The 26,363-nt window shown below is 34.8% G+C and overlaps 1 protein-coding gene across 9 annotated transcripts in view; it reads right to left on the bottom strand.

The window, feature by feature from the left end:
- The window catches only part of VPS13B (vacuolar protein sorting 13 homolog B), a 702,408-nt gene that overhangs the window by 361,631 nt on the left and 314,414 nt on the right, over nucleotides 1-26,363 (bottom strand). For all 9 annotated transcript variants that reach the window (XR_004904391.1, XM_036031293.1, XM_028534101.2 and 6 more), the window contains 2 exons: nucleotides 14,909-15,129; nucleotides 941-1,144 (listed from right to left, as the gene is read on the bottom strand). Coding sequence is in view for 8 of the 9 variants with exons in the window: in XM_036031293.1 (XP_035887186.1) it covers nucleotides 941-1,144; nucleotides 14,909-15,129 (425 nt within the window). In the remaining variant the exon portion in view is untranslated. The remainder of the gene's footprint in view (nucleotides 1-940; nucleotides 1,145-14,908; nucleotides 15,130-26,363) is intronic.

Below are 26,363 nucleotides of genomic sequence, written 5' to 3'. Positions count from 1 at the left end.
CCTGTTTATAAAATTTGGGCATAAAATTGAATTCTGTTTTAAATCTAACCACATTTTTGGGGGCATTTCGGCTAGACTTTATCATATGCTAAGAGTTCCAGAAAGGCAACTGCTGAAATGAAAGGAAGACTAAATTTTGTTTTGTTTGAAACTTTACCAAAAGTTTGCCACTATTTCAGAAAAATCACACCACCAACAACAATAACACTTGTGGTATTTAATATAGAACTGTATATTTGGAACAGTTACACTCACAGTAATGATATGTACTTGACTACGTCATTATGTCTTTTAATGGAGTTATGCCAGAGTATTTATATATTGAAATATATATTATTGTGCCTTAAATTACTTTCTGTATACTTTATATAAATATTACATATATTTGAAATTATACGTATATGTAGTTTATTTTTTTATTTTCATTTCAGGATAGTAAAGAAGGCATTATAAAATATTTGTTACTAAAAAAGAACACTGGCATGCTGGGTGAGTTTAGATGTTAAAATGAAAAGAAAAGCTTTTGTGATCAGAAGAAAGAAGAGGACTTTGGGTCTACCAACTGAAAAGCACTAAGCTAAAGATAACAGTAACACCCAGGCTGAAAAGAGGGGTAGAGGCAGAGGTGGGCGGGGAGGGGAAGCATGAACCCCTTTTTCACTCGGCTCTAAGTTTCCATACTTCTAAAGACACCTTCCCTGTGTCTCTGTTTTTACCATTTCATAGCACCCCCACTGCCCTGGACTACCCATTACCTACTGAAATTGATTACATACTTGGACCTAGAAGGAACAGTAAATCCACAGCCACTGCTACCACATGGGCCTTCTGAACCTGCAGCTTCCACAGAGCTGAGGTCCTCTTCACCCTCTATCCTGACACAAAATTCTGTGCTACAGATCACCCTTTGTTTGGTAACAGGAGTTTTCGAAACACTCACCTCCGTTGTGGTTCCAACGTCAGCAGACGGGCTGCACGTGCTGGTGTCTGGAGGAGCTGTGCCCACACTGCTCCTGACGGGAGAACTTGGACTGGGCCCTGCCACGGTCTCTGGGTAGGGCGAAGAAGGAGCAAGGGTGCCCCTCTTCTGAATTTTATGCCACACTTTGTTCATGATGTCAGTTAGCTCATACAAGAGCTGCACCTGACAAAAGGAGAAAAAAAGGAAAAACAAGTCTTTCAACTTCTAGCCACAACTGACTAAATGTGAGAAAACAAAACAAGTCTAGGGAAACAAGAATGTATGAAAAAAATCTTTTTCAACCAATGGATCACTGATCATGATATTATGTCATGATCTATAATCTATGATATATATTATTACATATGATCATGAACATTTTATCATCACACTATGATTCTGGTAAGAGCTACAGAGAAAAAAATCACATAAAATTTGTAATTTTAAGCATTTTATCATCATTTGCATTTGAAACAGATACAATGAATATATTCACACTTGAAATTTGCCTCATTCACAATGATATTTTATAAGCAATTCAGCATTTTTAGCAAATAATGCTACTACAATAATGCTAATATAACAGGTTATTCTGGGATAGTAGTTTTCTTTCAATATATGAATAAAGCAAACACAAAGAAATGCCTCTTAACAGGGGTCAGAATCAAAATTAGAAATCAAATGTACCTTAGTAAATGATTATTTAGTGTTTTATTAAATAATTAACATCATTATTTCTTAATGATTCCCACATTTAAACTCTATTTCTCTAGAGAATATATCTGAAACTGATTTTCTTGCCTAGCAAAATAAAGTGAAAAAAATGGTATAACATAGAATAAATAATAAAAGGAAAATGTTACATATGAAACTTTTCTACAGATAAAGAACATAAACCATCCAACCTACTATTCCTCTCGGATTTGTCATTCCAATATTCAGAGAAAAAGATGTTTAACTTGCACATTGTTTGACCAAGTTCTAAGATATTTACATAAGATTTCATAAATAAGCATTAATCATGGAATTTGTATGACAACACATTGCCATATACTGTATAAAACAAGCCCAGAGAAAAATGCAAACATGATATATAAGCAAATCCACAGCTGTATACCATATTTTGCTTGCCATTAAAAAAAAAAGGAAAATTCTTATATTTATAAAAAGTTTCAGCCACAGGACACATCCAGATGATAAAGCTGGCTTCCTATGGGGGCAGAGCAGATGCACAAAAACAGTGTTGTCAATCCTCCTTTGATATAAAACAGTACTGGGCTACAGTTTTCTCCTGCTTTTTGTGTGATGAAGTCTCAAATCTCTGGTTATAGCTCTTTTTGTCAAAAAACAAAACAAAACAAAAAAAAAAACTAATGGCTAGAGATCTTACAAAAAAACCTTAGAAAAATTTTAGTTCAAACTTTTTTGTAATTCATAATCATAAGTTCTCCCTAAAAAGAAACAAGGTTGTTAAAACCAAATTTTTAAAAAATGATTCTTCTACTTTTTTTTAAACAATTGGAACTGACAAATAAGGAAAGCATAAACCAAATAAACAGGTTCTAAATACTTCTAAGGACATAAGGTTTATCTACTTAAGGGACTGATGCTGCTTTATTGTCATTATGTCGGATTCTCACTGTTACCATTAGACAATTGTACATGAATGTCACCAAGTGTATTGTGTACTTAACATGCCAAGCGAACTCTGACATAAACTTTAAATGTACTTTTATTTTCAAAGGAGAGAGTTGCTGTCACAGGATGGAGACTTCTGAAAATCAGAGGTTTATGAAGAATTTGAAGATAAATGTTTAACTCATATCCATAAAACAGTATTAAAAACTATGCCACTTAAAGCCACAATGAGCTACCACTACCCATCTATTAAAATGTCTAAATTAAAAAGCCTAACCATACCAGGCACTCATGAGAATATGAGCCACTGAAACTCTCATTTACTGTTCATGGAAATGCAAAGTACAGACTAGAGTTTGACAGTTTCTGAAAATGATGAACACCCTCCATATGTTCCAGCCATCTCACTTCTAAGTGTTTCTCCAAGAAAAATAAAAGTCCGTGTCAACACAAAGATTTGTATACAAATATTCATATTTATTTATAATAGTCCAAAACTAGGGAAAAAATCTCAAATATTCATCAATAAACAAAATGTGGCATATCCATACAACAGAATAATACTTAGCAATGAAAAGAAATAAACTACGGGTTCATGCAACAACATGAATCCAAAATAATTATGCTGAATAAAAGAAAAGAGACAATAAAGAGAGAGAATGAGAGAATGTAACTGTATGATTCCATTTACATAGAATTCATGCAAGTGACTAATATACAATAGAATCAATGGTGGCATGCAATGGGAAAGTGGAAAGGCAGGCCTACGAATAGGCACAAAGAAACTTTTGAGGATGACAGAATTATGTGTTATCTTGATTGTGGGGATAGTTTCATGGGTGTACTTACATCAAACCTTATAAAAAACATGTATATTTTATTATACTTAAGTATACTCCAATACAACTTTTTAAAAAGTCTCTTAAAAATGAGCATGATAGAGAGTTTTATATGAATTATGTATGCAAATAACTGAGTATCAATATTTTGAGTATCAAAAACTGAATATCAAAAATGTAACATTTTATTGTTTAAAAATTAATATCACATACAGTTTCCCACTTCATTTCTGACCATTCTGAAAGGAGACTTAATTAGACTGGAAAGGCTGAGATAAACCTCAAAGAGATACATTCCTAGGTGGGTACAGAAAACCATTGCAGACAAAAGAATAGTAAGAGCAAAAGCCACGTGCAGCAAATGATCAACATACGGTGTAAGGGCAATGGAAAGTTCTATTCAGTTAGGAGGAACTTCTTGTACAGAGCATTAGCAGAAAGAATCCAAAAGATGAGACATCATAAAGGTAAAGAGGAAAAAGAAAAACCATGGATATACCATGCCAACGTAAACCAAAGAGAAATGGAATTTCAACAAGCAATTACTGATCTGTTTCCAACAGGGCAAAGAGCTCTAAGTGAATACAAATTGAAAAAGGCTACTCCATTTCGCATGCAGGTTGTTACTAATCACTAAAACTCAGTTTCAAAACAAAAATATTTTGCCAAAAACATGCCTTTTCATAAGTGCAACACTTATGCATTGCACTTACCCATATCTAACTTTGTTTAACACACAACAATGAAAATCAGGGGCTCAGAGAAATCACAAACAAGTACTGTATTTTGCCATGTATAATGTGCTCCTGTTATAATGCACACCCACATTTTTGTTGCAAATTATACATGGGATTATTAGACCCCCGGTAGGTGATCATTATACCCATGTTTTATATGCATCCTTATATTTCCCTCAAAAATTTGGGCAAAAACGTACGCATTATACATGGCCAAATACGGTAAGTGGTTCAAGAATACAAATCCAGTTTTTCCTGAACTCAGTGACTGTGTTTTTAGACAGTAATGAGAAAATCCACTGCCTTGGTAAAAATAGAGCACAGCTTACAGCAATACAACTATGGATAAATGAACAGGTAAGATGAACAATACCCATTCTTTCTCTAGTTCCACATACTTTAAACCCAAAAATATAAAGCTAGTTTTGTTACTAGAAGAGAATATATATCCATTTATTGGCTAAGAGAAAAATGAAATTGTATTATATTAAAGAGAGGACTTTATAGGCTCATTTAATTTTAGAATGAACACAATTTTTAAAGCCTAAGAGATTAATGTGTAAAGAGATTAAAGGGAATTAGATAACTTTGATAAAGCAGTGAAGATGGAGGGAAGAGTTGATGAAAAGCAATTCCTAAGGGAGAAAACTCTGAATATTCAACCAGGTTAAATATTTATTGTGTCCAAGGCCCTTAAATGGCAATGAGTTCTAGGAGGTGACATAGTAGTTTAGGTCTCTGTAGTTGATATAAATAACTACGACTGTGTCCGACATAATGAATCTTCTCCAGGCCTGTCCTACATATAGAGCTAGCACTATATTTTAAAGTACAGAAATTACTTGAGGCCTCTGTGTCAGAGCAATAATGAACCAAATTAATTAATGTACAAATGTCAACACTTATGGTATCACTCTAGTGGATAAACAAAAGAATGGTATGTTATTTTTAAGTGGGAATTATTTCTCTGAAATGGAATCAAGAGGCTTTTGCAATGACTACAATCTAAAGCTCCCAAAGCGCTGATAAAATATGCAAAGGCTACCACTGTTGGGTATGTACATGGTTGGGGAAAAGGCTCATAGTTTTTATCAGATTCTCAAAAAGTCCAGGGCACAAAAAAACACAAGAAGTACTGTCCTTCACAAAAACACATAAAACAAAAGCAGATGGATTAATAAGCAACCATTCATGAGAGAGAAGCTTATTTTTAGTCATTAACCTTAAAAAAAATAGAAACAGTAAAAGAAATTTTAGCATCCTATATATATGGGATGTTTCTATTTCATGGGCTCACAATCTTCTTTTTGTAAAATAGGACACATAGAAAGTAAAGAATAGCTATATTTCACAAAGAAAGATTAAACATTTTTGGCAAAAGAGTCTATCAAGTTTAAAGGCAAATTACTACCTTATAGATACAGGGTTTGTATTTATAGGGTATATGGGAAGCTCTTCAAACTGCTCAGAAATTTAACAAAAAAACTGGGTAAATGATAAGAATGATCAATTCAGAAAAGAACAAATTCAATGGCCAATAAACATTTACAAACTGCTTAAACATATCAGTAATTAGGAACATACAAATTAATGTAAGTATGAATTGTCAACTCACAAAAAAGCAAACTCAGAGGCTAATAAACATTTGAAAGATGCTCAAACATCTGGTTTCATTTCCTTCCAGCATGAAGAACTCCCTTAGGATTTCTCTCAGTTCAGTTCTATTGGTGATAGATTCATTTATGTGAAAATTGAAAATGTCTTTATTTAGTCTTCATTCATAAATAGTATTTTATTAAAAATTCTGGAGTAAAAGGCCTTTACAACTTTTTTCATAATTTAAAAATGTTGCTCCTTTGACCTCTAGTTTCTTGGAAGTAAGCTAAAAGTTAAATCTTGGTTCTCTTGTATGTAAGGCATCATTTTTCTCATGATACTGTCAAGGTTTGCTCTTTATCGGTGGCTTTTAACAGTTAGATTATGATGAGTGTAGGCACTGCCTTCTTCATGTGTTTATCCCATTCATCTTTGTTCCTTCATTTCTGGCTTACATGTAGTAATAAATATTCACTGAATTCACTGGGAAAAAAAAAACAAGCCATTGTATTTTGACAGAATCCAGAGGGGAGTCTGGAAGCATATGCCACTGCAATCCCTCACAAGGAAGAGGTTTACTTGAAGTCCCATGTTTTATCATTAAAATGTAGGTTAATCTGTCCCACCAGGCTATAAAAAAGCATTAACTCCTTACCAAATATTTGAGTACACATTGTTCTTCAAAGTGCTATACTGTATTGTGGCTTCCTATTCTTTCAGGAATACACTACATCTCTCCAGGGATATTCAGAGCAATTTATGAAGAGGATCTCAAATTTTAGTATCAGAATCAATCTAAACTAACAAAATGGCACTCATATAGGATATCGGAATTTCCAAAGTTTTTCCATAAATATCTCCAACTTCCCAAAATCTTGTGATCAGTTTTGGTTAGAGCAGCTGGTAACAATTTAACAGTAGTTGGTTTATGAGGAATTATCAAGAAGATAAAATGAAATGAAATGAATAGACAGGAATTATTACTTTTTGAGTGAAAGTGATTCTCAGGGCATGAGGGTCATTAAGCCTTAGAATCTGGGGAGCAGCAGCCAGGAGGCCCGGGACGGCAGGTTATGGGAAGAATGGACAAAAGGAAGGAGGAGACTTAGAAAACTACCAGGCCTAACATAAGATCTATCTATGTGATGACTTTGCTTAAAAACGATTTATATTTAAACAACAAAATCTGAGCTTAGTTCCAAACAAGGTAAATATCTAAGGAAGATACCCCAGAGCTCTAGTTTTGGGCCAAGTATTACATTTAATGTGATTCCAGACAAATCACAATATTAACTATCTCCAAAGTAAAAGAAAAAAATTTAAGACTGATAATAGCGGAGTTCCAGGCTAGAACAATAATGGTAACAGAATTTATTTTCAGCTGGATGGCTAGAGATAACCGTGCAGAGCAGGATAATCCTCCCAGGGCTAGAATGATGTTTCATATATCCCTAAATCATAAAATCTCTGGGAGACAACTTCAAGTTGATCATACAGGAATTAAGCTACTACTACATTACATATAAACTATGAATACTTTTTCATATTATCTCCAAAAGATCCTTCATATAACTTCATAATTTGTCCTTCCTATTATTTCTTCCTTCTTCCCTCTCCCTGCCCTGCCTCCAGACAATAGGAACCTGTCCTCTGTCACAATGCAGCAGTTTGCATATTCTAACATTTATACAAATGGAATTATTCAGTAAGTAGTCCCTTTGATCTGGCTTCCTTCGCTCAGCACGGTTGTGATGTTCATCTAAGATGTTGCATTTTTATCAGTAATTTAGCCTGTTTACAGATGAATAGTACTACACTGTATGCATAGGCCACATTTTAATTATTCACCTAATGATGAACATTTGGGTTGTGTTCAGTCTGGGGCTGCACAAACGAAGCTGCTAAGTACATCTGTGTGGGCATATATTTTTGTTCCTCTGAGGAAATACTTAGGGAAGAAATGGCTGTGTTCTGGGACAAGTGCATGACCCGTCCCCCTTCCGCCCCAGAATTTCTAAGTTGTTTCTCAAGTTGTTCTAATTTTTACATTCCTACCAGCCGCAGAATTATAAAAGAGTTCATGTTGGCTCACAATACTGTCTTTTTTTCCTGTTAGCCAATCTAATAGGTGTAGACAAGTTTTGTGTTTCCCTGATGAATAATCACATCCTGCGTCTTTTCATGTCCTCATTGACCAGTCCTCTATCTTATGTGGTGAATATCTATTCAACTCTCTTCCCCATTACTTGTCTTCATATTATTTTATTTATTGTTCTTTGTCTCAGCTTATTGATTAGAAAAGATTCTTTAAATGTTCTGGACAACACTTTGATAAATGTGTTACAATTACCTTCTCCAAGTGTGCTTTCTGCTACCTTAATATGCCTTTCAAAGAGAAAATGTTTTTAAACTTGATTATGCCCTGTAGTTTTTAATCTTCCAATCTATAAACTTGTGTATCTCTTCAGCAGTCCTTTGTGGCTTCAAGGTAGAGACCTCTGACACCTTTTAGAATCATTTGTTCGTGTTTCTTGGTGCCAATGTAAATGCAACTGATCTTATTCCATTTTCCAATTGTATGCTACTATTATATAAAAGTACAATTGGTTTTTATACATTAGCCTTGTCTCCTGCAACATTGATAAATTTGTTTATTATAGTAATAGTCTCTTAGAGTCCTCTAGGATTTTCTATAAAATAGAGGGTTGAGCAAAATAGGCTTATAGTTGTTTGTATGGAAATAATACAATAATTAGTAAATACTACTACAACAATAAACTCTGTTTCGCATACACACAACCCTTAAACCTATGTTCCCCCACCCTGTATTTTATCATATGCAAATAGTAAACATTTTACTTATTTTCTTATCTTTATGCCTTTAATTTCTTTTGCCTGGTTCATTGCACTGGCTATGAAATCCAGTATGACACAGAACAGCTGGTGAGAGCAGACGTTCTGGGCGTTTTCCTGATCTGTGGGAAACAACTCAGTATTTTACAATTAAGCATGATATATGCTTTTTCATGTATTTCCTTCATGAGTTTGAGAAAGTTCTCTAATACTTGTAATTTACTGAATTTTTATCACAAACGAGGGTTAAATTTTGCCAAATGTTTTACATGCATCTATTGAGATTATTATATATATATAATTTTTCTCCATTGTTTTATTAATATGATGGATTGACTGAATGATGAATACTGAACCTGTATTTCCAAGATAAATCCTACCTGGTCTTTATGTATTATCTTTTAAATATATTACTATGTTAATCTGTTAATATCTGGTTGAGAATTTTTATATCTAATTTACATGAAGGAAACTGATTTTTAATTCCTTCTGCAAGTCTTGTTCAGGATTTTTTAACAGGTTTATGTTGGCTTCATAAAACATTTTGGGCAGGAATCCTCCATTCTTACATCTGAGAAAAGTACTGGTAAAACACATTATCATTTTTCCTTGCTTACTGAAACAATTCGCCCATTTGGGCGTGAAGATTTCTATATGGGAAAATTTTTGATACCACATTCAACATCTTTTAAAAGATATATATGTAAGTATTCAGATTTTCTATTTCTTCTTTTATCATTTTTCTACAGTTCTTTGAAATAAAAAAAATTTATTTCATCTAAATTGTTGCACTAGAGTTGCTCACTAGTTTCTTATGCTTTTAGTGTCTGTAGGATTTGTGGTGATAACCGCAGCCTTCATTCCTCCATACTGGGGGTTTGTATTCTCCTTCTCTCTCATTCCTTTTACTATTCTAATCATCTCTGCTCTTTATTATTTTCTTCCCTTTACTTAACTTTGGGTTTACTTCTTCACTTCTTGATTTCCTAAACTGGAACCTTAAGTAGCTAATTTAAGCTCTTTATTACTTTCTAATGTAAGTATTTAATATATGTTTCTCTGAAAGCACTGCTTTAGCTGTATCCACTTTTTAATTGTCATCCAACCAAAATATTCTCTAATTTCTAAGGAATTTTGTCTTTGATTCAGAGATTACTTAAAAATATACTATTTAATACCCAGATAATATATTATTGATTTCTAATACAATTTGACAGAGGTAAAATAATATAGTACATTAATTTTGATCTTCTTAAACATAATGAAACTATACTGTACACTTGAAAAAACGTGCATTCCAGTTGTCAGATACAGTGTTCTGTAACCGTCAATTAGAATAAGGTGAGTTCTTAGTATTTTTCACATTTTCTATATCTCCTATTATTCATTTGTTTTTATCTAGTGATTTTATGAATTCTTGAGAAAGATGTTATAAAAATTCCTAATATGACTGTGGTAGTGTCTATTTTTTCATATCTTATCTCCAATTATTTATTTTTCATCTAGTTGTTTCATAATAACTGAGAAAAATATAAAAATTTCCTACTACGAATGCATGTTATCATAATTTTTCCACTAATTCTGTCCCTTTTTGTCTCTGGTAATATTCTTTTTACTTACATTTATTTCATTTGATATAAAATAAGCAAATTAAGACTTCTCACAGTTTGGTATATATTTTTCCAATTATTTTACTTATATTCTGTTTCTTTATATTTCAAATGATTCTCTTCAGTAGTTTTGCCTTTTTCGCACTCTATAAATCTTGGCTTTTTAATAGGGGTAGTTTGACCAGGGGTTAACAAAGGTTTTCTGTAAAGGGTCAGAGAGTAAACATTATAGGCCTTGTGAGCCATATTATTCTCTGCTGCTGCTACTTACTACTGCAGTTGTAGCATGAAAGCAACCTTAGACAATACATAAAAAATGGACGGCCCCCAATTTGGCCTGCAGACCTTAGTTTCAAACTCCTGGTGTAAACCTTTTTAGTTAAGATCATCAACATTAGTGTGTTTATTGATAAAGTTGGTTCAGCTCCCATGATTTTATTTGATTTTTCTCTGTATCTATTCTCTATTTTTATCACTGTTACCATTTCTTGACTTTTTTTTTTAAGATTTTATTTATTTATTTTTAGAGAGAGGGGAAGGGAAGGAGAAAGAGAGGGAGAGAAACATCAATGTGTAGTTGCCTCTTGCCTGCCACCCACTGGGAAACTGGCCTGCAACCCAGGCGTGTGCCTGGACTGGGAATTGAACAGGCAACCTTTTGGTTTGCAGGCCAGCACTCAATCCACTAAGCCACATCAGCCAGGACCTATTTCTTGACTTCTTTAGATTTAAATATTTTTTAGTATTTCATTTTAATTAATCTATTGGCTTTGGCTCCATGTGCTTGTATTTTTGCACATTTTTAGTAGTTATTCTAGGAGATAAATATATGTGTGTATATATACACATACCCACATATAAACTTTCACAGTCCACTTAAGTTTATACAGTCCACTTAGAGTGGTATTTATAGATTGGGCAATCATACAGGTCCTTTTGGCCCATCATATCTCCCCATAACTTTAATGATTTTGTTAGCATAGATAGCTAGTTATTAATAAATGAAGGGTGCAAATGGAATCTGACATTAAGCCTGATTAACTAGGGAGTTGAATCAGACAGTATGTCTGATTTAACTAGAAAACTGTAGCATTCACAGTCACCCCAGGGACCAGCCACATCCTCCACTAAGGGGACTTAATCCCCAAGCTGGCAGGAAGAATCAACTTTACTATCTCCCCAAGGGACAACCAGCCTGGTACTCAGGATTATCTGGGGAAGAGATAAAATAGTAGGGGAAATTCCCCTGCTGGGCACATGCACAGTAAAAGCCAAGTAGCACAGGTGAGGTAAGCACATGCACAGAGCAAGCAAAACGACTATGCCGAGCTTTGAGGCATGCGCAGTAGAAGCCAAAAGGGCACCCATAACGGGGTGGAGCCTAGGCTTGGAAAATCCAGGAATGGGATTGGGTGGGGGAGGGGCCAGCACAAGCTCATGAATAATTAGGAAAATCAGTGGTTAGTTTGAAAGAAACTTAACCTTCCCCAAACCCAAGGAGATATAATTAAAGCTTAACAGAGATACAATCAGACCTTAACAAAGGCCCAAGCTGTTCCTTCAAGTGCTCAGGTGTTCCCAAGCAGCGGGCCAGTGGTGGAGCGGGCAGCAGAGGGCCGAGGCGGAAGTTCAGGGCGCACAGAAGTTCTGTACCTCTGGGTCCTGGCCCTTCTGGGCCTGACACGTGCCAGTGCCGGCCTCAGGCACCAGAGAAGGGTGCCTTCTTCCTTAGTGAGAGGGAACTGAGCCCCTGAATGGATAGGACATCAGGCAGCGGTGGGCAGCCCTCTGTTTTCACTCCGACACACCCAGCCGCTACGCCCAAGTCCTCCAGTGCGTGGCCCCCGGAATGCCTTTCTCGCAACCCTGTGGAAGCATCCCATTTCCGCCAGCAATAATTTGGTTGTCTTCTAGATCACGTCTACAAATACTGATAGTCCAGCAAGTGTTGTACATATTTATGATGTTATTATTTCTCTTTGTTTTCCTTTATTTCTGAAGATCCACATTTTCAGCTGGTATCACTCTCCTTTACTGTGAAGAACTTCCTTTAGTATTTATCGTCCTGCAGTGCTGCTGGGGACAAATTCTCTTTGTTTCCCTTAATCTACCGTGTCTTTATTTCACTTTGATTTCTGTGGCATATCTTCACTGGCTTGAGAGCACTTTAAAGATATTGTTCCAATGTTGTCTTTTGTCCTCTACAGTTGTTAATGAGAAACCTGTATTCATTCAAATTACTGTAAACCTATACATAATGTGTCTTCTTGTAGCTGCTTTCAAGATGTCTAAAAGATTTACCTTTGTTTTTCAGTATTTTAATCTCAGGTTTTTCTTTCACTTTATCCTCAAAGATAAACATTCTTAGAATTGGATGAATTTCATGAATATGTAAAAGCCTATTTCTTTTTACAAATCTGGGAATTTCATAAGGTTCTGCAGTTATTTGTTCATTTTTTTTCTGCCCAAATCTCCTTTCCTTCCGGACCTCCAATTTACACATCAGTAAAACATTTTGCCCCATAGCCGCCAAGGCTCTCATCCTTTTCTAAATACCTTTTTTCCCTCTGGTTTTCAAAGTCAGTAATTTCTATGTTCAATGTTCAAGTTCAGTGATTCTCTCTTCTGTCATATGCAAGCCACCTCGAAGCCCAGGTGGCATAGTTTGCTCTTTCAGATATTGAGTTTTCAATTCTGAAATTCCCTTCAATTCTTTTTACATTTTCCATTGCAAATTCTTTCTCTTTTTCATTCAGTGTGCTTTCCTTTATACCTCATGAAAAAAATGATAATAGCTGCTTTAAAGTTTTTCTCAATTCAATTACTTTAGAACAAATTGGACATATGCATTTATGTCATTAGTTTTTGCTTTTTGTCCCAGAGTATATAGAAATAATCAATGGAATGAATGGAGTGTTGTGGGCTTTTGTGATAAAGAATCTAAAAGGATGTGAATCCATCTCTCTACAGTCTACTTGTTTAGAGCTGCCATACAAAAGTATCGTCAGTTGAGCAGCTTAAAACAACATAAATTTCTCATTTCACGGTTCTGGAGATTAGAGTCCCTAATCAATTTATCAGCACACAATCCTCCCTCTGAGTAGAATCCATTTCGTTCTTCTTTGCTTCTGGTGGCAGCCAGAAATCCTTGTAATCTTCAGCTTGCAGATGCATTAGTCCAATCTCTGCCTGCATTTTCACAAGGCACTCTTTCCCCACTGTGTTTTCACATCGACTCTCTGTGTGTGTCTACATCCACATTTCCCATTTTTATAAGAAAATCGGTCACATTAGATTATGGCTTACGGCTTACCCTAATGACATCTTTTTTAACGTGATTACCTTTGTAATGACTTTATTGCCAAGTAAAGTCACGTACTGAAATACTGGGGGTTAGGAGTTCAAGGTATCTTTTGGGAGGGGACAATTCAGCCCATAACAATTTCCCTTCCTCTTGCAAATGTTTTTAAGCAAATGTTGGAAAGAGCATTCAGGAAATAATCTATGAAAGTGTTAATTATTTCATAATTATTCTTTCCGATACTACTGCGGAACATAATAGAATAATAATTATGTGCATTTTTATAGTAAGGCCATTTTTAATATATAGTAGTTTCAATGTTTTCAACATGCACAAATAAATATAAAAATTAAACAAACTGTATAGAACACAGTACAGGGAAAGAGAAGAAGAGAGAAAAGAAGAACTGTGGCATCAGTGAGGAGGCGGCTCTATAAGATATAGTGGGGTATATGAACCCACTTTAAAAAACATACTTTAAGTACTGGCTTAAACCCATTAATTCTGGGATAAACATAGACTTATTAATATTGACCTGTCAGATCCAATAATATTCTGAAAAGTATTCTTTTAAAAATAAGATTTCAGCCCTGGCCAGGTTGCTCGGTTAGAGTGTTGTCCTGATACGGCAAGGTTGTGAGTTTGATCCCTAGTCAGGGCACATACAAGAACCAACTGATGAATGCACAAATAAGTGGAACAAGAAATCAATCTCTCTCTCTCACCCCCCACTCTTGCTTCCTTTCACTAAAATCAAGGAATAAAAATTTAAAATTTTTCAACTAGTATACAACATTGATAAACTGTATACTATAGTCTTCTTGAGGTCAAATAAACAACTATTAAATTCTATGCAATTAATAATGTGAACAAACCTAGGTGATTCAAATTCATATTAAATTCCAAAACTGCAGAATACAACATGTTTGGCTTACACCAACCGAAATGTTATGAGATTAACAAAATGCCTTTTTAAAATAGTAAACAGTGCTCTTAAAAAAATAGTACATGTTGAGCAAAAGAAGTTCAGAGTGACAATCTGACTGATATTACACTTGACCACTTCAACAGACTCTCACAGTCTGATGGTAAAGTGGTTCGTCAGTGTTTAAATATTTTACATCTGCAACTGATTTCATTCCACCAGCCAAAAGATGCATTTACGCTGCCACCATTACATTTTCAGAAGAGTTTAAATTACAAAACTTGAGAGAGCTTCAAAGCAATTCTTAATCTGGCCATTCTGATCTTGATGGCCTTGTTAAAAATAATTTAGGACACTTAATAGAAAAGAAACCCTGAAACAAAATGGAAAACAATTGTTCCTAAATCACATTATTTTAAATTTCCTTTCATAAATCAAATGTACCAACCTGGAGGTTCGAGCATTTTATCTCAAGTGACTCTAGGTCAACGTGAAGACAGACAACAAATGAATGTCTTGTATCAGGTGCTGTGGCGAGTAGTTTTTGAGATGTAACTGCTAGAGTAGAAGTACAACCCATAGGATCCACAAGGCAAAGTGTCACTTGTTTTCCAAAAAGGGTATATATGCTGAAATGATGCAAGCTGATAGTCCAAGGAAAAGCATCGCCTGGTAAAGGAGACAAAAGAGGGTGGGGAAGCACACATACAAAATGGTAGTTAATTGTCACTTAATAGTAAGCTGTCTGTTGTCTAAATATGAATTATAAAACATTTAATACATCACTAAAAGAAAGTAATATAGACTAATGTGTTAAACAATCTGTATGCTACATTACCTTCTAAAATTATGTATGTTTGTATTTATTATAATATACTACTATATCAATAATTATATACATTGTAAACACACAGAAATGGACATGAGGGAAATGAGGTAGAAATATACACAGAAGTTCTAACCTCCTCTTCCTTTAACCCAGTGCATTGTATTGTACAACTACTGAGGGGGTACACATTACCTTAAGAGATCAAGAGAATGTGTTAAATTAGGAAAATGCAATAACCTTTGCATGGATTCACTGCAATCCCAGATCTGGCCATGGAATGAAGAGAGGAAAAGAATATAAAATCTGCTATAGTGTATTGCATGACCTGCACCAGAATCATGCAAGTGCTTTATTTAAAATACAGATTCTGTTGTTTTTTATTTTACTTCGATCTACTTAATCAGAACCTCTGGTGGTGAGGCCCAAGATACATTTCACAACCTGCCTGTGGGGATTTTCAAGTATAATGTTACTCTTATATAAAATATACTTAATAAAAATATAAGCATTGATAAAGTTCAGGATTAAGAGCAAAATTCCTTTCTTTTATACTGTTTTCTTACTAGAGGTTAATTCATTAATATAAATTTGTGAGATAAAACCATCTTTTTTTATTATAGCTATAGAAAAACTACTTTGTGATATAATTTTATAAGTATACTCAGCTTAGAATATCTATAAACATTTGTTACTGTGATGCCAATTTGATGGAAAATATGTTCCTTATAACTTGTATTTTTGAATTTGTAACTCTACTACCTGTCAGTATAAACTCCATAGTATAAACTTCTATTTAAGTAAGTAGCTCCATTATTTTTAAAAAATGAAAATATTTATATACATTCTAATTAGAAAGGTACTAGAACCCCATTAAAAATAATTTAGAAAACAAAAATGATAAAAATCAAAACCAGTTAGAATCTACCTTCTGCCCTCTGACTCCCAATAATAAGCCCTATTAACTGTTAAATTTCCTTGAAGTCTTTTTTTCTCCCAATAGTGTTGAACATGCCCAGAGAATTAGAACCAGGATCACATTCTAGTTTAGTTTCACATTATTTTTCAGTGCCAAAAAAGTGAATTATTAAGTTCATAATACAAAAAATGCATATATTAAAGAACTTTAAATATGCATTTGTGTCATTATAGGTGATAATAAATGCTACAAGTAAATTCTCATAAATTTGAACATTCAAAATGTCTTGACCAAATGTAGTTTATAAAATTAAAATCAGAAACTTTGAACTTGAGACTTGGATAATAAACTCACATAGTAGTCTACAATAGCTTCAATGGAAACAATGAGAAATGCATAATAATATGTGGTCAGCACTGTGGTAAACTGCCTGTTTTAAGTCTTAAAATATTTTGCCCCCAAGAAAAAATGACAAACTTTAAATCATCTGTAACTAATTTTAAAATTATTTTAAAACCTATACAAAGGTCCATGCTATTTACAAAATAAAGGCTTTGCCAAATTTGTCTTTAAAAATTTTGGAATAACTTCAGGTTACATATTTTTAAACTGGTAGTAAGCTATATATAGTTTTCAAATTTTATGTTATCTAAGAAATGCTAAATTGTGGTTATCTTGCAATGAAGGGCACCATGTTTAAATTTGTTAAATTGAAAAAAAAAATCCCAAATCACACTGGTACTATCTTAGATATGTGTCTCTCCATCTAACTTTGGAATCAGAACAATAAATAGAAATTGGGTACATCATATTCTAAGTCTTTAAAAGAACCTTTTAAATTAATATTTTATGTCCATTTATTTAGCATGCTAGTTGTCTTTTTAAAAAAGCACAATCTACTTTAAAGATGAGGACTCCCACAATTAAACATTATGAAAAAATATTACCAAACACAAGCCATTATCTGCACAAATATTCCTTTTTCACACACACATATATATATATACACACATTCACAAATAAAACCTTCCTCTTCTATTTTCTTCCCTTATGTTCCACAATCCAGTATGACTCAGGTAGGTTTTTATTTCAAATACAAAAGAGGGTAATAAAAAATATTTTACTACCTATTATGAGGGTTAACACTTTCAAGATAGATACACTACACTCCACAAATACTTATAAATGAGCCAAAATTTCTGATATTGTTTGCCAAACCACTTAGCACTTAATTAATTTAAAGACAGTTAAATAAAACATTCTTTAATTCTAAATAATGTTAATTAAGAAATGGGTACTTTCATGGAATAAAGGCATTAGAAATGATAAAAAGTGTAATCAATTTTCCTAGCAGAGAACAGCTGAAATGCGTGGAGAACAATAAAAATGAGCAACCCACAGTTTTATTTGTTCTGTAACCAAGATTCTACATTTCAAACAAAATACTGTTTTGTATCAAATAATGTAAATATTCAAGAGAATATTAACTAATCAGATCCAGCAATACATTAAAAAGATCATTCAGAATGATCAAGTGGGATTTATTCTGGGGATGCAAGGTTGGTACAATATATGCAAAACAAGAACATCACATAAACAAGATGAAGGAATAAAGTCATATGATCATATGAATAGATGCAGCAAAAGAATTCAATAAAATCCAGCACCCATTTATGGTAAAAAAAAAAAAAAAAAAAAAAAAAAAACCTCACCAAAGAAGGAATAAAGAGAACATAACTCAACATAATAAAGGCCATATATGAAAAACCCAACCCAACATCATACTCAACAGGCAAAAACATTGGCGTTCCCTTAAGATTGGGAACAAGATAGGGATGTCTGCTTTCACCTCTCTTCCTCAACATAATACTCCAGTCCTAGCCACAGCAATCAGACAAGATGATGAAATAAAAGGCATCTGATTTGAAAAGGAGAAAGTAAAACTGTCATTATTAGCAAATGACATGATATTGTGCATAGGAAACCCGAAAGACTCCACCTCCAAATTACTAGATCTAATTAATGAACTTGGCAAAGTAGAAGGATACAAAATTAACATTCAGAAATCAGTGGCATTTTTATACACAAATGATAAACTATCAGAATAAGAAATTAAGAAATCAATCCAATTTACTATTGCAACAACAACAATGAAGGTACATAGGAATTCATAGGAAATTCAACCAAGGAGGTAAAGACAAGCACTTGCAAAATTGTAAGATACTGAAAAAAGACATCAAGGAAGATTCCACATTGTAAGTGGAAGCACATACAATGTTCATTGATAGGAAAAGTTAACACCATTAAAATATCCATACTATCCAAAACAATCTAGAGATTACACACAATTTCTATTAGAATACCATTGGTATATCTCACAGACATAGAACAAATATTCCAATAATTTATATGGAACTACAAAAGACCCCAAATAGCCTCAGCAATCTTGAGAAAGAAGAACTAAGTTGGAGGTACCACACTACCTGATATTAAACTATACTACAGTTTGATAGGCCAAGGTAAACAAAACAGCACGGCATTGGCAAAAGAACAGGCATACAAATCAATGGAACAAAAGAGAGCCCAGAAATAAACCCACACCTTTATGGTCAATTAATATTTGACAAAGGAGGCAAGAATATACAATAGAGTAAAAACAAGTCTCTTCGATAAATGATGTTGAAAAAATTAGACAGATACTTGCAAAAAAAAAAAAAAAGAAAGAAAAAGAAACTAGACCACCAACTTACCCCATACACAAAAACAAACTCAAAATGGATTAAAGACTTAAATGTATGTTGCAAAACCATAAAACCCCTAGAAGAAAACATAGGCAGTAAAATCTCGGACATTTCTCATAGCAATATTTTTGCCAATATATCTCCAAGGCAAGGGAAACAAAAAAGATAAACAAAATGGAATACATTAAACCAAAAAGCTTTTGCACAGCAAAAGATAGCATCAACAATATGAAAACAGAACCCACTGAATAGGAGAACATGTATGACAATGACAATCTTACAAGGGGCTAATTCCTAAAATATATAAAGAACTTGTACATCTCAACATGAAGAAGATAAACAACTCAATTAAAAATAGGAAAGGGGCCCTGACTGGTGTGGCTCAGGGGGTTGGGTGTCACGCTGACAACTGAAGTGTCTCTGGTTCAATTCTCGATCGGGGCAGAGGCACATGGCTGGGGTTATGGGCCGGGTCTCCATTTGGGTGTGACCAAGAGGCAACTGATTGATGTTTCTCTGACACATCTATGTTGCTGTTCCCCTCTCTCTCCCTCTTTTCCCCTCTCTCTAACAAATAAAAAAAAATGTTAATGGTAAAAAGACCTGAATAAATACTTCAACAAAGAGGATATACACATGGCCAACAGACATCTGAAAAAATGCAGAAGGTCACTAATCATCAGTGAAGTGCATATTAAAACCACAATGAGATATCACCTCAGCCTGTCAGAATGGCCATTATCAATAAATCAACAAGCAAGTGCTGGCGAGGTTGTGGAGAAAAGGGAACCCCTGGGCACTGTTGGTGAGAATGCACACTCGTGTAGCCATTGCGGAAAACAATATGTAGTTAACTCAAAATATTAAAAATAGAACTGCCTTTTGACCCAGCAATTCCACTTCTGGGAATTTATCCAAAGAAACCAGAAACACTACTTCAAAAGAATGCCTGCACTGCCAGGTTCATTGCAGCTTATTGCAATAGCTGAGATCTGGAAACAGTCGAGTGCCCATCAGTAGGTGAGTGGATAAAAACAGCAGTGGTACATTTACACAGTGGAATACTACTTGGAAAAAAATACAATAAAAATTCATTAAAAAAAGAAGAATGAAGAATTTCTATGCATAATAACCAAAAAGATAATCACATTGTTAAAGTTAAAAACAAAAGACAAAAAACAAGTTGCAGAACTACTTCTAGTAATAATGGGAGAGTTAAGATGTCATGTGGATTTTTCTCTTGGTATAAGTGTAAAAAAAACCCTATAGTTTTAAGTTTAAATATAGTTACATTTAAAAAAAAAAAAAGCAGTGGTATATTTATACAGTGGAACACTACTTGGCCACTAAAAAGAATGAAATTTTACCCTTTGCATGGATGGACCTGGAGAACATTATGCTAAGTGAGATAAGCCAGTCAGAGGAAGATAAATACCATATGATCTCACTTATCTGTAGAATCTAATGAACAAAATTAACTGACAAACAAAATATAAACAGAGGCATGGATACATGGAACAGACTGAGAGCTGGCAAAAAGAAGGGGGTTTGGATGAAAGAAGGTGAAGGAATGAAGCAAATCCACATCACATAGAAACAGCCAGCAGTGCAGTGCTCACTAGAGAAAAAGCAGGGGTGGGGTGAGGCATAAGAGGGCAAAGGAGGGATAAATGAGGACGGAAACAGACCTTGCTTTAGGCGGTGAGTACATGATTCAGCGTACAAATGATCTTTTATTGAGTTGTACACTTGAAACCTGTATGGTTTTGTGACCCAATGTCACCCCAATAAATTTAATAAAAATAAGTAAATAAAATAACCTCAGTTTTCGTCCTCAGTAAATAAGAAAAAAATGAGATGAAAAGAAACCAAAGCCAAGCAAGTAGAAAAAAGAAATGATAAAAATTAGAACAGAAATCAATGGCATAAAAAACACACAAAAAAATCAATCAAACCAAAAAGTTTTTTCTATGAATAGATGAGCAACCTCACAACCTTTTAGGTAGGATAACCACAAAGGATAAAATTTTAAAAAGGGAGAGAATCCCCATATTAACAAAATCAGAAATAAAAGAAATATTACATCTACCCCCCAAGATTAAAAAGAATATAGAAGCATTATTACAAACAACTCTACATGTCCCAATAAATTAGACAATGTAGATGAACGAGCAACTTTAAGCGGGCATTACTACTGGGGAGATGGTGTTCAAGGGCACACACTCGCAGCCAGAAGGTGAGTATGTTCTGGAGATCTAATGCACGGTGCAGTGATTACAGTGAACACATGTTTCATAGACTTCACAGTTGCTGGGACGAGATCTCATGTTCTCATCACCAAAAATAATAATGATAATAATAGTAATTATGTGACTTGATAGTGACTTCACAGTAGTGCTAGCTAGTGCTACAGTGGTAATCATATTGCAATATACAAATGTATCAAATCAATGTTTTATAATGTAAACTTACAGAAGGTTATGTCAATTATAATTAAATAAATAACAAATTTATTTAATGAGAACATATTACCTTGATATCATTTTAAAAATACACTTCTTGAGATCTTAAGAAAATATAAATTACATAGTTTATTTGAAAAAGGTGATAAGCAAAAATACAACAGCATACTGACCTGCCATATTGCTTTTGCCTTTAAAATAAGTGTGTGGGGGGTAGAAAATGCAAAACTGATTAACGGGAAAGAAAGAAATAAAGGGAGATTCTTTTTCCAGCCTTTAAAAGCCAAATAACTCACAGTGAAACAAATGAAAGAAGAGGCTGGATGTGAGCTACTTAGAAGAAAACAATGTCTATAGCAATGCAATATAGTAACTACATTTAGGCAATTCAACAGCTTAATTTCATTTCTAATATATATCATGGTTTTCAATAGATTTATTTTTAAAACAACATCAAGGACAAATCTGAAGCTCTTTTCTGAGTTCCCTCTTTTCCCTAAGGAATCCCATTTACATGTGATATAAACTAAAGTCAAAGACACTCAGTAAAACTGGAGAAGAAACTATTACAGCAGTATATCATCATCTTTCAGAACAAGTAGAAATTATAATGATCAAACTATGACATTTTAAAAATATAAAATGGAACAATAAATGTAAACTACTAAAGTAAACCAGAATTACACAAAAAATAGTCCTCGTGTTTTTCATAAGTGCTCAATGATCTTCACCTCAGGTTTTATTAAAACTCACTAAATCCAATAGCAGCAAAGTTTTAATTTATTTTTCATAGGTGTTCAACGATTTTCACATCAGTTTCTATTAAAATTCACTAAATCCAACAACAGCAAAGTTTTAATTTATAAATGATCTCAATATTCCATTTCTGTCAAAATATTTTACTAAAGTCACAGGCAAATCTTTCAAAGAAGAAAAAACAAACCTCTGCTAGGCACAGTGTAGAAACCCATCTGCTCGGAGGTGTGAGCTGGATGTAGCAAATTACATCTGCAGGCCTTACTGCAAGTGCTCCCTAATGAAACTCAAGATGTTGATTTTTGACCCAAACACCCTACACAGATTGAATCTGGCTATATTAGAGTATATTAGAGATAATCTCTCCCTTCCCCTGGCAATTGAAATCAGATGACACATTTCAACACACAGTTCCTCATTTTAAACTTTAGAGGTCTAAGTTCAGTATAGAAAGAGCTTCAAATCCATGAAAACCCATCTTCTTTATCCTATGGACCACCTCTGTAATGGTGGGTTGTTTTTTTTTTTTTCAAACTGAACTAACTAGGAATTCTTTTTCCATTATTTATGAACCTGAAGACAAGTTAAAAGCCGAGTTTCATTTTTTTCTCCTATAGCAACCAAAGAGTTTGCTGAATATGCTATTTACTAAATAGCATAGGCTACAATTACTTATCGAGCTCCAATTTTGTGCCATGTATTGTGATAGATGACAAGAATGGAAGTGAACAAGATAGATATATTTCCTGCCCTTTTCACACTACTAGGGGGTGCAAACAGTGAACAAAAATTATTCAGGTGAGGATGGTAAAAGTGATGAGTCAGGTACAATGAGAGCAGAGAACAGGGGGACCTGACAAGTAAAATACCCTGAAACATAAAAGATGAGAAAGGATCAAGGAGGAAGGCACACTTGTAGCACATGCCAAGGCCCTGATATACGACAGAGCTGTGCTTGTTCCAAGAACAGAGAAGCAGCTATAGAGACAGTGGGTGGGCAGCACACAGGAATTCAGGAACCGAGGAACACTAGGGGTTTGAAGGAATATCAGCAGAAACAGAAGTAAGGAGTTATGGCCAAGATGGAGGTGAAGGTAGATATGTTTTACTTCCTCACACAAGGCAAAGAAGGATAACAACCAAATAAAAAGCAAAAACCAATTAGAACCTGCAAAAAAATCAAACAGTATAGAAGTCCAACAACCAAGGAGTTAAGGAAGAAACATTCATCCAGGCCAGTAGGAGGGGTGGAGACAGGCAGCGGGAGTGAGAGAGCGCTCAGGAAGGCAGCGGCTGGCAGATGGCGGCTGGTAGACCGGGTGGTCCCACATTCATGTGCAGGTAAGCAGAGCAGAAGACCTGGGGAGAAAACTACGTGTGGGAAGCTAAAACCTCAAAACCTCTGGCTGTAAAAAACTGTGGGGTTGCACGGCAGGATAAACTCCCAGTCTCATAAGAGAGTTTGTTGCAGAGACTCATAGGGTCCTAAAACATACACAAGCTTACCTACCCAGGGATGAGCACCTGAAAGGGCACATTCGCTTGTGGGAAGAGAGGGAAGTAATGGAAGATGGGGTGAGAGCTGAGCAAGAGGCACTGTTACCTCTCTGACCCTTCCCCCACACACAGTGCCACAAAGCAGCGAAGAGGGTTGCCTCGCCCAGCTGAAAGCTGTACCCTTTACAATGTAACAGGCTGGCTGAGACAAAGAAATGTGGCTCAAATGAAAGAATAGATCAAAACTTCGGAAAAAGAACTAAGTGAAGAGGAGATAGCCAACCTATCAGATGCAGAGTTCAAAACACTGGTAATCAGGATGCTCACAGAAAGTGAGTATGGTTACAAAACAAAGGAAGAAATGAAGGCTATGCTAAGTGAAATAAAGGAAAATACACAGGGAAACAAAAGTGATGGGAAGGAAACCAGGACTCAAATCAACAATTTGGAATGAAAGGAAGAAATAAACATCCAACCAAAACAGAATAAAGAAACAAGAATTCAAAAAAAAAAAATGAGGAGAGGCTTAGGAATCTCTGGGACAACTTTAAATGTTCCAACATCCGAATCACAGGGGTGCCAGAAGCAGAAGAGGAAGAGCAAGAAATTGAAAACTGCTTTTAAAATATAATGAGGGAAAACTTCCCCAATCTGGTAAAGGAACTAGACATGGAAAGACGCTCAGAGAGTTCCAAAGAATCAGAATCCAAGAAGAAATACATCAAGACACATCAGAATTACATTACCCAAGATTAAAGATAAGGAGATAAACTTAAAAGCAGCAAGGGAAAAGGAGACAGTTATCTACAAAGGAGCGCCCATAATGTTATCAGCTGATTTCTCAAAAGAAACCTTACAAGCAAGAAGAGGCTGGAAAGAAGTATTCAAAGTAATGAAAGGCAAGGACCTACATCCAAGATTACTCTATCCAGCAAAACTATCATTTAGAAACTTCGAAGGGCAGATAAAGTGCTTCCCAGATAAAGTCAAATTAAAGGAGTTCATCATCACCAAGCCCTTATTATATAAAATGTTGAAGGCACTTGTCTAAGAAATAGAAGATCAAAAACTATGAACAGTAAAATGACAATAAACTCACAACTATCAACAACGTAACCTAAAAAACAAAAACAAAAACTAAGCAAACAACTAGAACAGGAACAGAATCACAGAAATGGAGATCACAGGGAGGGTTATTAGTAGGGAGGTGGAGGGAGAATGGGGGAAAAGGTACAGGGAATAAGAAGTATAATTGATAGGTACAAAACAGACAGGGAGAGGTTAAGAATAGTATAGGAAATGGAGAAGCCAAAGAACTTATATGTACAGCCCATGGACATGAACTAACGAGGGGGAGATACTGGGGGTAGGGGCAGATGAGGAGCAAAGGGGAAAAAAGGGGAGAAAAAATGGGACAACTGTAATAGCATAATCAATAAGGTATACTTTTAAAAAGACAGTGGGTGGGCAATTGTTAGCAGTGGGAGGGAGAGTGGCAGAAAAAATGGGGGTGGGCAGAGCCAACTCATACAGTTTCCTGTTGGTCATGTTAAGGATTTTAAATTTACCCAAAGATTGATGGGAAACCATGGAAGGGATTTCAGACAATAATAACTAACTATATGACAAAGGCAGAGGGATTAGAATTTCCTTTTGTCAGCAGAAAAGGGAAAAGAAAGAAGGCTCAGGAAGAGGAACCTCTTGTGGCAAGGTTACTAAGAATTCTAAAGTAAGGAGTGTCCGAGAGAGACCGACAGATTTAAAAATTGTTTGATAGGGGTGCACCAGTACTATTTCCGCCTTTTGTAGGAAATCTTTAGTGAACTCTATTCTTTAATGCTTAATGTAAGTGGATATTATAAAGGAACTGAAGTGAGTGAAGAGTTTTATTTTTATTTCAAAGACAGGGTTCCATACCTGGTTCCAAAACCACAACAGTGTAAGAAAGCAGGATGGAATAATGTGAATGGAAAACAGCAGATTGGAAACCAGGCCATGAAATTTGGAAATCTTTCTTAGATATTAAAAACTATAATGGCTTTTACTGATCAGTTATCATGTGACAGATACTTAAAGTACCCATCCATTATCTGATTTAATCCTCACAACCTTTTCAAAAAGACACTAAATTTGTTTACTGCATGACTCCTGTCCATGGCCTGTAAAATATGAGGGAGCAGACACAATCTATGTCTGGTTCAAATCTGTGTTCTGTGTCTGTCATATGGTAGATGCTCAATAAATACCTGATGAGTAAATGGGTCAGATATGTAGGTGGATGGGAAGATGAAGAGTCAGAAATAGGCTACAGGAATGAGCAGTATAGTGAAGAGAGATGGCTGATGAAAACATCAGCCTAGGTTTTAGAAATATATAAAAATAAATAAATTTCCTTGGCTGGCGTAGCTCAGTGGATTGAGCACGGGCTGCAAACCAAGTGTCGCAGGTTCGATTCCCAGTCAGGGTAAATGCCTGGGTTGCAGGCCATGACCCCCAGCAACCGCACATTGATATTTCTCTCTCTCTCTCTCTCCCTCCCTTCCCTCTCTAAAAATAAATAAATGAAATCTTTAAAAATAAATAAATAAATAAATTTCCTAAAAAATTCTGGGCCAAATAGCTCCCTTATCAATAAAGATGAATATTATGTGTCAAGGCTTACTGAAGTCAAATTTATGTTTCCTTCGGATGTTTCAGAATAT

Source organism: Phyllostomus discolor, chromosome 7 (genome assembly GCF_004126475.2).
Source record: "Phyllostomus discolor isolate MPI-MPIP mPhyDis1 chromosome 7, mPhyDis1.pri.v3, whole genome shotgun sequence".
Classification (NCBI taxonomy): Eukaryota; Metazoa; Chordata; class Mammalia; order Chiroptera; family Phyllostomidae; genus Phyllostomus; species Phyllostomus discolor.
Note: the sequence above shows the minus strand (reverse complement) of the source record. Positions and strands in the feature narration are given on the sequence as shown.